Here is a 13302-nt window from a genome sequence, read left to right as displayed (position 1 = left end):
ACATGCAGCGATGATGAGATGTAGTAGTAACGTAAACGCCGATACATCGTAAGTTGTATGTGGAACAGGTGAATGAGATAGATATACTCTTATCTCATTGATTGCAACGCATGGAATTCATCGCCTCATAATAACCACAATCACTCAATAGAACAATAGAACAAACAAGCAAAGTAAGTAAGCTAGCCAGCTAGGCAGACAATAACAACAACGATAACAATCAACAAATAAACAAACAAACACAACACAACAAATACTAGCACACACACGCGCAGATAAAGCTAGAGGTATCCACCACTACCACCACCTAACTTCCAAACTAAGAAAAAAAATGAATAGATCAAATACTAAACCCCTTCCACCCCTCCACCAACCCATCCGCAGCCTTACTAACCGCCACCCAATTGGGCGCAAACTGTCTGACTTCATCCAACGCCGGGATGACACCCTTTGAGTTGTTGTCACTCCAGAGACAGACTGCTTTGCCGGTTAACTTCCCTTTTCCTTCTTCTTCACCATTATCATCGTCAGTATGGGTAGTGTTTCCCGACCACGCGACATCCACGACCCACTCATTCTCCCACTCTCTACTCCATAGACGGATCTCCTTCGTGCCGTGCGGAGAAGTGGTCGGGAAGCGGGGATCCGTGGCGGAGCCGAGGACGGAGAAAGAGGAGATGGGCGAGTCGAAGAGGAGTTTGCAGGCGCGGGTGTTGCGGCCTGATAGGGTGATGCGGGCTTGCTTTGGGTGGGTATCTTCATCTTCGTTGTTGGATCCGGTGGTGTTGTGTTGCTGGGAGATGGTAAAGTCGAGCCAGTCGGAGTATGGTGTGTCTGGGACAACGCGCGGGGCGAGACCCGGCCAGGCGCATTTGGTGCCGCGGGTGGTGTGTTCGGTGCAATTGATGTTTTGGTTCGTGGTGCTGGGGAGGGTGGAAGCGGCGGCGTGGACGTAGGGTTGGACGCCGGCGAGGGAGGCGGTGGTGGAGCCGGTGGTGAGGTCGATGTCTTGGATGAAGAAGAGTTTGAGGCGGTTGGTCGGGGAGAAGGGGAAGGCGACGAGGTTGTAGATTAAAGTGCCGAGGAAGACGAGGAGGAGGAAGACGGGGAGGTGGTAGGTGTGGCGGTGGATGAAGGGGAGGAGGGGCGTGAGGAGGTATGTGGTTAGGGCTGCGATGGCGACGTAGATGAATAAGGAGGAGCTGCCGTCTTGGCCGGTTTGGTGGAGGGCGCTGGTCAGGAGGAGAGCGAGGGGTCCGACCATGATGAGGACTAGCGGGGCGATGAGGAGGAATTGTAGGGTCCAAATCCAGGCTGGGAGCGAGCCGCTCCAGCGTTGCTCGTTCTCGTAGACACCTGGGTAGTGGTGGTGCTCGTCGGTGTCGGAGCCGCGGTGATCGCCGGAGACGCGGACGTAGTTGGCGAAGGTGGTGCGCTGGCCGCCTCCGAGTAGGGAGGTTGATTCGGTGGGCTCATGTTCTTCCTCTTCTTCTTCTTCTTCTTCGGCGTCGTGGTCGTCGTCTTCGTGGTCTTCACCTGACGCTGTGCCTAGTCGACTGCCGCCGTAGCTGCTGGCCCGGCGGGACATCGGCCGGTTTTGGTTCGCGAACTCGGACTTGCGCGGCAGGGAGAAGAGCTCTAGATAGGAGATCCAAGTGGCGAGGAATGTGCCGCAGAAGAAGAAGAAGACGGAGTAGCCGCCCGCCAGGCCGCGTTGGTTCTGGTAGACCGTGGAGATGACAAGGAGTACCCAGGCCAGCAAGAACATCCAGGTCAGGGTGTAGATGCGGTGCAGCGCAGAGGGACGAACAGAGTTAGCCACCCGCGAGACAAACCAAGCCAAGAAGATCCAGGCAGACAGCATCATACTCCAGACGGCATACTCGCTGCTGTGGATAATCAGCGGGTTAACCTTGGTCACCAGGTACGCCAGAGCAACAGTGACAGCCGTAGGGATCGCAAAGAGGAACGGAAACCGGAAGAAACCACGTAGACCCCGTAGAGAAGTCGAGTCCAGACCATCATCCGTCTTTGCAGTCGTTCTAAACAAATACATCTTGTCCGCGCGGGTCAGCGCAATGCCCGTCACCAGCAGAGCCAGCGGCGCAACCACGAGCAGCGTCACCGACAGCGCAAACAGCGTATGCAGCTCGAACAAAACGAAAGTCGTCCCAAACAGATCAAACCACACAGCCTTAGACCCTGACCCGCTCGCAATCTTCGCATCATCCCTGGGCGCGCCATCAAACTGCGCACTCTTATCCGAGACCAACCCCTCCGTAGTCGCAACCGCCGCAGACAACATATGCCAGAGCGAGCTCTTACTCGTATGTCTCGAATCATCCTGCTCCGTATGATACCTAGCCCTCGGCTCCATAAACGCAACATCCAGTCCCCGCAGGCCCAAATCCCCCTCAAACACCACATAATCCGTCTGACTAGCAATGAGACCCGTCGCAAACCCATCCGCCGCCAACACCGACCCAAACGGATACTTCGAACTCATATACGGACGAGTGACCTCGGTATCCGAGCTGCGAAAGAGGATAGCACGACCGCCAGCCCCCGCACCCTCGAGATTAAGGAACGTATGGGGAAACTTGGCGATCGGATGCTGTCCGTACACGCGCGCGCCATTCAGATAATCCTCCTCGCCGTTATTCAGCAGCACGACCAAGCCCCTCCGCGGCGCATGGCCCGGTGTCATGACGTACTGAATCAGCTGCAAGCAAGTCACGACACCGACACCATCGTCGGTGGCGCCGTATCCTGTTGAAACGCTATCGTAGTGGGCGTTGACCAGCACGCCGCCCTTGCCGGAGGGCACACCGTTGGGTTCCTCCCACCAGTTCTCGGGATCATCCTCCGATCCGCGGATGTAGACGAGGATGTTGGTGCCCTCGAAGTAAACGGCGGTGTTGGAGCTGGACAGGGAGTTGCCGACGAAGGAGAGGTTAGATTGTGTATCGTCGAAGACGAAGACGGCGGGCTTCGGCTTCTCCTCATCGACGGAGAGGTACTGGTCGGCCGAAGGTGATGCGTCGAGAATCTCATGAATGCGTTGCAGGAGCCAGGTGTGAACTTCGTCGTTGCGACGGGAGTTGTACGGGTGGAAGCCGTCGGTTAGGACTTGGAGATCGGCCCAGGCTTGGGCGAGGTCGAGACCGTCGGGGTTGGCGGTTGGAGGCGAGGGGACGACATGATGCACGATAAGCAGTGGGATGAGGAAGGCGAGATAGACGACGGTGGTGATTATGGTGACAGGCCAGGGGGTGAAGGCCAGTGGATTGGCTCGCGATAGCCTGAGAGGAGCCATCGGAGGATTGCAGCTCTGCAGGAGTGCTGGGTTGGTTGTTGGAGCAGCGATGCGGAGGAAGTGAGGAGACGCCGATTGATTGATGATCAAGTGGGCGGGAAGGCGGTGGGGAAAGTGACGTTGTACCACTAACTGTTAATTAAGTACTTCCGGTCACTGTATACACTCGGAGATAAAAAGTCACCATAAAAATAAGCCGATGCTGGGATTCAAATGCTGCTAGCTAAAACTCCGTCCATGCACATGGTCGCTCTGCCATCCTTTGCAGATAACAATAGATACTCTATCTAGTCTCTCGCTCCCTTTCTCTTTCCCCCCATACACTCACGCACACCGTGGATTGCTTCTCTACAGCACCATGCCATCGCCTGGTATATATCAGTCCGGTAAAAAGAAAAATCCACAGAGATGTTCGTCCCAACCGAATGAGAAAGAGAAATAAAAGAGAAATAAACCACAGCCTCCCTCTGTCCTAGAAGGCAGCTCCCCGTGAGCCGCGATCCGATGCAAATTTCCGAATAGCCATTGCAACAGTCAGGAGGGAAAATCAACCCCTCCCTCAGAGCAAAACGCGGATAAGTACAACACAGGCGCCGAAAAAATAAAAGCAAGCAAGTGCAAAATGATAGGCTCCGATGTGAATAGACTCGCTGTAAGAAGGCGGGGGTATCAACCATGGGTATGTCCAATGTCAATGTAGTCGTCGTCGTGAATGGCCGTCGCGGCGGTCGCATGCATCAAGCCTGTCACTTGGTTTTCCTCGTCCTCTAGCTCTTCATCATCATCATACATCGTGGCCTCGGTCATGTCTCGCGTCGGCGGAGGAGGCGGAATGATGCGGTTCAGGAAGTCGCGCAGGCGGTTGACGCCCTCGCCGCTGAACACGCAGAACACCTCTCGTTGTTGATGCGTGAACTCCGAAGGTGCCTCGCGGCAGAAGACCGTCAGCTCTTCTCGCAGGAAGGCCTGAACGCCCGTCAGACTCAGGTGTGTCAATCGCGGACAACTATTGAGTAACGCATGAATTCCCTGTGCGCTAGTCAGTATGCTATCAAATTCCAAGTAGAAGCTCCCTCAGAAACATACATCAATCGTTAAGCGAACGCAGTAACTCAGATGCACCCGCTCCAAGCTACTGACGCCCCCCGAGTGGTGAGCCGCCTTGGATCCTGCCAAGGCGTGAATGCTATTGTCCGTAATATTCTGGCACTTGACCAAGCCAATTCGCCGCAGCTTGGGCAATGTGGCCAGCTGCTGCACGCTCGTGTCCGTCAAACGAATGCAGCAGGCCAGATCGATATACCGGATGCGGTTGCAGGATTTGACCAGCTGAATCACCGCGGCATCAGTGATGTTGGAGCAGTGGCCCAGATGGACGTAGTGTAGATTCTTGCCGAGCCGGCAAATGGCCCAGACCGCACGATCGGTGATGAATCGACACTTGGCCAGCACCAGATTCCGGAGACGCGGGGCCGCAGCCACAATGCGCTCTACGGCATCGTCCCGGACGCTCTCGCATGACGTCAGGTCAAGAATGCGGAGACTGTCCATCGACAGATGCCGGGGGAGCTCCAGAAAGGCCGTGTCGTCAATTTCTGTACAATGGGCTAGTCGTAGCTCGCGCAGGTTTTGAAGCGTCGTCATGAGCGACGTCACCGACGGGTTGGTGACGAGCTTACAGTCGTGCAAGTCAATCTCCAGGATGGCCGGGCAACTTTGGGCGAACGACAAGATGGCCTTGTCAGTAACCTGCGTCACTCCGTTTAATTTTAACTGCGCTACGTTAGTCGAGCCCTCCAAAATATGGTACAGATACACCAGCACAAGCGCTTACCCTTTTGATTTGTCGACAATTCCGAGACACCGTGATCAACGAGTCGTCCGTTACATTGACACATCCCGTGATGTTGAGGCCCTGCAGTCGCGCACAATTCCGAGCTATCGTATACAATGTATGATCTGTAAGATGTTTCAGATCAGAGACATCCAGAGCCTGCAGATGCCGATTGCCCTCCACCAAGTCCGACACACCCTTGTCCGTGAGTTTCGAGCAGTTGGTCAACGTGAGACGTTCGATGCGGTTGCACTGGGCAAAGGGAACCACAGTACCATCACTGACATCGTCCGTCAGCGCAGAGAGGTTGAGTCTCCGGATCAGCTGCGAGTAGGGAAAGAAGCTGTCCGATTTGCCCACCGAAGCCGTAATGCTCTTCATGTTGTCCCAGTTATTGCATGAGGGCCGATGCCAGAGGATGCCCACACAGTTCGCTGCCCATCCCCTGCATACGCGCATGCAGCTCAACATGTCGGAGGGCGAAGACAGTTTCGCGAAGATGGCGATGAGAATCTCCGGGGGTAAACGCCCGATCGGCGGCAGGTACAAGTCGGCGTCATGATGGGGATGGGCGTCACGGGTCGCGACGCCGACCGACGATTGCGAGTCATTCGCCTGGGCTGTGAAGAAGTCGGTATCCTCGTCCGCAGTGCGATCCGGAGACGTCGACGAAGTCGAGGATTCGGAGGGAGCTTCGCTCGAGAACCGAGCGGGTTGCCTTTGGCGGGGCATCGGGACCGCCGTCGGGGTGGGTATCAAGTGTGCGGGAACGGAGCCCTGGTCGTGCTCAGTTGCGTCCTGGTTTCGCTCACCGTGAATATGGAAGGCTGATCGGCATGGAATGTGTCTCATCGACTGTCGTCACACACAGAGAGAGAGAGAGCGAGTGAGATGCGCGTTGGGTCCGATGCGAGTGGATCCAACCGGGGGGGAGGGTGTGGTCTGCAGGTGTAAGAGCGGTTGGTTCCTGAGATCGAAGCCGGGTCGTGAGGGATAGAGGGAAAGGGTCGATGTCCAATAAGACCCAAGTCAGCGGAGGAGAATCGAGTTCCACTTGAGCGGACAGCGGATCAAGGGCGCTTATAAAAGAGAACGCGCGTCGGGCGTGCCTGCAGCAGTTGCAGCTGGGAGAGGAGGCGAGCGGAAGGCAAGGAAGGGAGAGAGGAGGGGTGTGGAGGAGGCCCAGCGTCGGAAGGGCATGCGAGGGGAGCAAGAGAAGGCGCCAGTCGTGAAGAGGCAAGTTGGAGATTTAGTAGAGAGTATCGCTAGGAAAGGTGAAATATTGAGGGAAAAGGGAGAGAGGGTTTGTAAGGTAGTTGAGTGTTCTACCAGAGGAGGAAGAGGGGAGAGAGGGAGAGGGAGAGGGAGGGATGCAGGCAAAGCAGGGCGGCGGGTAACTTATCGCATGGGCGGGTGTGACGATATGTGAAAGGGAAAGAGAAGAGAGTGAGAGAAGAAGAAGAGAGGGGGAATCTTAGCCCCGGTCGGCAGCCCACCGTCACTGTGCCTGGTGAGGTAAGCCCCAGCAGCAACCAGCACTGCCCAATCTTGACATTCCCTAGTGGCGTGAAGATGATCAATTAACTGAGGGAGAATTGTTGTATTGGATGGTGAATTAAGGCATTCCCTTAGACGCCCTGCCCTGTGCACAGACAATGGGTTGGGGTTATTTGATTCGAGGCCTGGATGCTGGCAGAGGGAGCATAGTATGCCTGCCTGCCTGCCTGCCCTCTCTGATGCGCCCAAAGACAGCACAACTGCTACAAAGTACTATCGACACACTTGTTTGCTTCACTATGTGACGATCTGTGTTAAGTATCCATTTGGGTAGCTTGACCCATCCATCGAGCATCACTTGCATAACCCGTTTCATTGTTGTCCGTCGCCCAAACAATGCCACTGTTGTCCAACTCTCCTCTTCAGGGCATCACCGAGACCCCGGGGATGTCTGTGCGCTCCGATCCATCTTCATCTCGCATCTAAAAATACCTGTACTTTCTTCACGGCTCATAAAGTCCCAACTTCAGTCTCAGAAGAATCAAAAAAGAGTCCGGATCAAAATATCCAACATGTCTATGCTATCCAAGAACAACGGAAAGTACACGGACCGTGATAGCGAGTCCCCCTCCCAGTCTATAACAACCTCACTTACATATAGCCCTATAAATAACCACCACGCAGTTTCTATTCTATATCACACCATCACACCATCCCTCCTTCCCCTCTCCTGGGCACACCCCAACCCAACCCTCAGCTTAGGTTCATCGCGGTACCCCTTTCGCCCAGTCCCGGAGAACATTCTTCCTGATTTTCCCCGTACTCGTCTTGGGCAGTTCCGCCACCACCTCCACCTCCCGCGGAAGCATGAACTTGCTGATTTGACTTTGGTTCCGGGCCCAGTCGATCACCTCTTTCCCCTCCAGGTGCCGACCTTGCTTCGTGGTTACAAACGCCTTGGGTCTCTCTCCCCAATGTGTGTCAGGCACCGCCACCACGCCCACCTCCAGAATGTCCGGGTGAGTCACCAGCATGGATTCCAGTGCGACAGACGAGATATTTTCGCCTCCTGTACGACGTTAGCATGCACCGCCCAGACTCCTAGAAGGCTACCACAATAGTCAAGGGTTCCTCATACCGCTGATGATAATGTCTTTGGCTCGGTCTAGGATCTGGATCGCTCCATCGGGATGCCAGACAGCCAGATCGCCCGAATGAAGAACGCCACCAGCAAAGAGCTTCCGCGTCGCCTCGGCATCTTTGTAATAACCTTGAGCACAGATGTTCCCGACAAACGCAATCTCGCCTATCTCCTTGCCGTCTTGCTTGACGTCGATAATAGTGCCCTCAGGCACATCCGTCTTGATGACCCGCGTTGGCAGACTGGTCAGGAAACCATGGCCTTGCCTGGCCATCCTCCGGAACTTCTCGTCTCGTGGTAATTGGTCCCATGCAGGTAGCATATAGCACCTGGTAGTAGGACCATACGTCTCCGTCATACCGTAGACGTGCACGGGACGCAGATTCAGACTGGTCATCTGCTCGAACAGATGAGGCGTAGGCGGACTACCCGCTACCTGGACGATAACCGGCGTGGACAGTGGCTCAGCATCCGGGTGATTGCAAAGCAGCGTGTTCACAGTAGGAGCCGCATTAAAATGGGTAATACCCTCATTCTTGAACAACTTCCAAATCTGCCCATAGTCCACCTTGCGCAGGCAATAGTGCGTACCGCGCGCAGCAGTAACAGCCCACGGAAACGTCCAACCTAACAAACCAAGTCAGTAACCATCCACGACATGCAATTGAGCTCGACAGCACCCACCAACAGCATGAAACATCGGCAAGATCCACAAATACCGACAACGACCATTGAACACATTCAACCCAGACTCGACCACATTCCCCAAAGCTGCCAAATAGGCACCGCGATTTGTATATTCGACACCCTTCGGCCGCGACGTCGTCCCACTCGTATATGCCAAAGCAACAACGTCATCTTCCGAACCAGCCTGAGCTTGCAGCCCCTCCCAGCCGTTATTTCCAGTAGCTATATCGTACTTGAGACCTTCCAAAACCGCCTCGTCAAAGGGACCCGACAATTGACCCTCCGCGGCATCGGTGTCCGTATCAACAATAATGGGAGTCTCCGGCTTCGCCTCCCTATATACGCGCAGCAAAGGCAGGAATTCCTTATCCACAATGATCACCTCCGCTTCCGAGTGCGTAAATATATAAGCGATATCATCTTCTTTGAGTCGGTAGTTCACAGCTAGCAGAGATTATTAGAACCGTTAGCATGAAACACCACACACAAAATAATAGAAAGCAATGGACTCACCAATATTCACCGCCCCCGCGGCCCCAATCCCAAAAATAGACTCCAAGAAAGCCGGGGTATTCGGACACAAAATGCCGACTCTTTTGAAACCGCGCTTCTTCAAGAAAAACGCTAATCCTCTTGCCCTGTCTGCAAACTCGAGGTAATTTCGTCGTAGTTCCTGACCATCGGATGTGATGTGGTAAATAGCTTCTGCCTACAACCACCAAAAGAAGACATCATTTAGCCACAATTTCGCTAACGTTCATCAATTGCGCCTATTCAGTTTGGAAAACAATGTAGATGAACTCACGTCCGGTTCAATCGCTGCCGACCTCTGCAGGAAATACGCGGGCGAAAGTGTGTGGAAGTTGACTTTGTTGTTATTGTTATTCTGCCCCTGGTCTGTAGAAGGGCCTTGGGTATCGGAAGAAGAAGAGGAAGGGATCAGATGGCCTAAGAGGCCGGATAATCTATCTTTGGCGGAAGACATGGTTGAATTGATTCAAAGGGGAGGGCCAGTCCTACTAAGTAAGTGATATTTGGGAATTTGTGGAATTACTGGCCAATAGAGAGGAAGAAAGAGGGGATAATCATGTGTGTGTGTGTGACGAGAAGAGGGATATGATGAGGAGAAGAGAGGGAGGAGGGGGAAGAAAAGGGAGGAGACATTTAATTTTAGTGAGGGATACCTCCGGACCGAGGGTAACAAGACTAATTACTACTGGGCAAGTAAGTACTACAATAGACAGTAGTAGTAATAGTAGCCAAGGTAAAAAGAGAGGAACAAGATGCGGGGGAAGCCGATCATCCATCACCGTCGATAAGCGGAGACGGAGAAGGGAAAAGCGGACGGGGACCAATTCTTGGGCTGGGCTGGGCTGGAACTAGTGCCGGGAGGTCCATCTATACCTAACGAAGGTCTGTTCAGCAATACTTGTTGTATGATGAGGGTTTTGAATATCTTACAGAAGTATCATTTTACTATTCTTCCCATACATCAATCAATTGATTTATTTACTCAATACCACAACCATACCATCACTACCTCACTAGACCCATTGACAGACAAACAGATACATTAATAAACTGTAGACTAAACTCACCGGATCCGGATCCGTTTCCACCCACAGTTGCTGTCTGTAGTAGTGCCTGTCTGTGTACCCACTTAGTGAGCAATCTCCGGACCGAATTCAATCTACTCCGTATGGTGTACACTCATCGCGTGCCCGAGCTTTGAACCCTCTTTATAACCGAGGTATACTGAAGAAAAGAAAATACGTAGTGTGCAGAACACATACAGGGATTATGCTTAGCACAGATCGACTGAAGAAATTTCTTCAAGTCAGCCAATGACCAGCCTGTCATATCGCAAGCAGCGCTAATGGCCTCTAATGATCAATTGGACGAGACCGGTGTTTGAGAGTCTGCAGCTATGTTAGTGCGGAATGATTGAGGAGGATTAGTTAATCTATCTAGATATGAGGTAACTAGAAATCAGACAGATGGTCACTTAGCACACCAGGCGATATTAACTGAGTCGGGACCACTATCCTGAAAAAGGTGGATCCCAATGACTCTATCCGCTGCCCAGGCGGTGTCGTGATCTATCTCTACTGTCTACTATCTACTATCTGTATCGGTTATCGTAGGTGTGGATATCGGACTTCAATGAGCAAAGTTGGGGGTTTACTAGGTGACTGATACGGCTCCTAGTGACGTCCTACGCATCATCTGGACTGGCAATCGGTGGCGCTCAGGGCAACATTCTACACAGGAACAAAATAGGGGCAGCATCGCGTGGGCACGGCATGGTAGGTGATGGAACATGGAGCCTCGTCCGGCATCCTGGGTAGTCGCATATCGCAAATCAAGTACAAGATAGGCAGTACTCTCGCTCTCTCTCCGTCCGGGGGGCGGGCTAGAAATACACATAATTGCAAGGGGCCAGTAGTAAGTAGTAGTAGCGGTGGTAAATGGTGCATCGGATTCGTCACAGCAAAGTCATTTGAACTCTTGAAAAGAAATTCTTGGATTAAACCGCCACGGCGCGAAATAACGGGTCAGCTATTTTGAACAACCTTTCATCCCAAGTGACTCCTGTATTTTTTATGTAGAAAGAATCGATCTCTCCAGCCTCCATGTGCGTCACAACATAAGAATTGTGGTATTTCATGAAAAGGTAGGGACAGTGAGAAAAAGGTCGATCGGTTTGCTGTCCATCTTCTTCGCAGAGAACCGTTTCGCGATCCCATCCCATCCCATCACAAACACAAGCAACCAGCCGCGCAACTAGGTATCTAGTATCCGAGGGAAGCGAGCTGGCTCTTGGTCTGCTCGTTAACACCCGCCGACTTCTGGGCGTGGACGAGTTGGCGGCGAGCGGCCTTCTTGCGCTCGTAGTATGCACTGCTCTTAACCTTTCTGCGCTCCTCAAGTCTGTACAAGTAGAAAAAACGGATCCGTTAGCTTTCTGCACCCAATAATCCCAATATCTCCCCATATCATCCTCTCCAATGCAGCATAAACGTACCTGGCAACAACGTCCTGGTACTTCCAGCCAACCTCGTGGCTGAGACGACCAACGGTGCAGTACTTGCGGCCGGGGCGCAGGCGGAGAACACGCAGAGCCTGGGGAACGACAACGCGCTTCTTCTTGTCGTAGGGGGGAGGAACACCCTCGAAAACCTTCAGGCGCTCCATAGCGGCGGCACCACGGGCGGTCTTGTGGGGGATCATGCCGCGGACAGCCTTGTAGAAGATGCGGGAGGGGGCACGGAAGTGGAAGGGACCTGTAGCGATTCAGCACTGAGTCCCTAAAAACAATCAAGCGTCGTCTTTCCCCCATCGTAAAAGGGGGAAAGCCATCGGGTAGTCTCACCTCCGCGGGTGGGGTTGAAACGAGTCATCTTGCGAAGGTAGGCGTGGTACTTGACTATATCGCGAAATCCAGGTCAGCCCGTTTGTCCACCAGTACGAATGTGTTGCTTGTTCCTCCACAGCTATTCCATGCAATTGTCGATGCCCTCCTCAATATGCCGCGAATTGTCGCACAATTCCCCATTCTTCTTCCCAATCATCCCAAAGAAAAATCCATATTGCAAAAGAAAATCGAAAGAAACCGGGTCGGATAGAACATACGCTTCGCGCGGAAGAACTCGCCGGAGATGTTGAGGGCTTCACATCTCACGACGACGATCTTCTGACCGTTGAGCAGCTGCTTAGCAACAGTGCTGGCCAGGCGACCCAAGAGGTGTCCCTTGCCGTCAATGACGACCTGCGAAAAACCCAAGAACTCAAGTCAGCGACAAATTGTACTTTTGTGTATATGTGTGAATTCCCCAACTCCAGAGCCCTGTGACGCCCTCTTCCTTTTGACATGTCTTTGTGTGTGTATATTCAATTTCAAGGAGATTGTATGTATATGTGGATGATAGGTTTCGGGATGGGGCGGTACGCACGACTGGCTCGATGGCGGACATCCTGCTCTCTGTCACCGGTTCAAAAAGGATATATCCAGCGAAAGGAAGAGCGCTGCTCTAGGATACTCCCTTGGGATGTATGTTGTCGGCGGTTGTTGTCGTTGGTGGGCTAGGTTCAACGCACACAACGATGTCGGATGAGTTCGCTGGTCGTCGCTAAGCGAGCGGCGCTACTTCCTCTTTGTGCGGGAAGAGCCCCGTTCGAGGGCCACAGCCCTAACGCCCGTGGCTTGTAGGTCACGTGAACCGTTCCGGATCGTCAAAGGGCCCTTTGATTTTCCTTATCTATTATGGTTGTTATTATGCGAGTCCTAATGTCCATGTGGTTTTGGGTTTGGCCATGGAGGTCTGATAGGTTGGCTCAGTATTTCATCTACTTATATTGGAAGTGGGTGTAACTTTTTCACCCATTGGATGGTAGACTTCATTGTGACTATGCGTGCCGTCATGTTCCATCGACACCAATGCTAAGTCCACCCCGCAAATACTGTATCGCGACACTAGATAGAGACCCAGTCTTCCCCCAGACAGTCCAGGCACTCCTTATTACTAGTACTCAAACTCAACAATATGACTTTTTCCACGGTCGCATTCATGCCCAAGAACAGCAAATGAAACTCCTATTGCAACTCCAATCAGAAAATGACCTCTGATTAGCATAGTATTCTTCTTATTATCTAAAAGAGTAAGCGCCATATGAACAAGATCTCCGGGTCCAGCGAGGGTCTGTATATTGTCTAGAAAGAAAACATTATTGTATACATTATTATTAATATCATCAAGTATGCTTTGGCGTCTTCACATGCCAGCTTTTTTTTTTGTTCAGCGAAAGAAAATTCAAACAACCCGTAAC

At 52.7% G+C, this 13302-nt stretch overlaps 4 protein-coding genes across 4 annotated transcripts; all 4 read right to left on the bottom strand.

Annotated features, from left to right (window-relative positions):
* Positions 1–340: 340 nt before the first annotated feature.
* Positions 341–3316, bottom strand: AtWU_00252 (M28 family metallopeptidase; the record flags this gene model as incomplete). The annotated part of the gene is made up of 1 exon (XM_035495368.1): positions 341–3316. The coding sequence occupies one exon, from the start codon at positions 3314–3316 to the stop codon at positions 341–343; it is 2976 nt and encodes a 991-aa protein (XP_035351261.1).
* A 669-nt stretch (positions 3317–3985) lies between these two features.
* On the bottom strand, positions 3986–5882 carry AtWU_00251 (putative ubiquitin ligase complex F-box protein GRR1; the record flags this gene model as incomplete). Its single annotated transcript, XM_035495367.1, has 3 exons — positions 3986–4345; positions 4403–5089; positions 5151–5882. 3 exons carry the CDS (start codon positions 5880–5882, stop codon positions 3986–3988), a joined length of 1779 nt encoding a protein of 592 aa, XP_035351260.1.
* Positions 5883–7411: 1529 nt separating this feature from the next.
* Positions 7412–9460, bottom strand: AtWU_00250 (putative AMP-binding domain protein; the record flags this gene model as incomplete). Its single annotated transcript, XM_035495366.1, has 5 exons — positions 7412–7716; positions 7786–8415; positions 8473–8919; positions 8989–9184; positions 9281–9460. The coding sequence occupies 5 exons, from the start codon at positions 9458–9460 to the stop codon at positions 7412–7414; spliced, it is 1758 nt and encodes a 585-aa protein (XP_035351259.1).
* A 1807-nt stretch (positions 9461–11267) lies between these two features.
* AtWU_00249 (60S ribosomal protein uL13) lies at positions 11268–12449 on the bottom strand (the record flags this gene model as incomplete). Its single annotated transcript, XM_035495365.1, has 5 exons — positions 11268–11406; positions 11501–11759; positions 11849–11902; positions 12109–12244; positions 12429–12449. 5 exons carry the CDS (start codon positions 12447–12449, stop codon positions 11268–11270), a joined length of 609 nt encoding a protein of 202 aa, XP_035351258.1.
* Positions 12450–13302: the final 853 nt, after the last annotated feature.

This window comes from Aspergillus tubingensis (genome assembly GCF_013340325.1).
Source record: "Aspergillus tubingensis WU-2223L DNA, scaffold_1, whole genome shotgun sequence".
In the NCBI taxonomy this organism is placed as follows: domain Eukaryota; kingdom Fungi; phylum Ascomycota; class Eurotiomycetes; order Eurotiales; family Aspergillaceae; genus Aspergillus; species Aspergillus tubingensis.
This window is presented reverse-complemented; position numbering and strand designations above follow the sequence as displayed.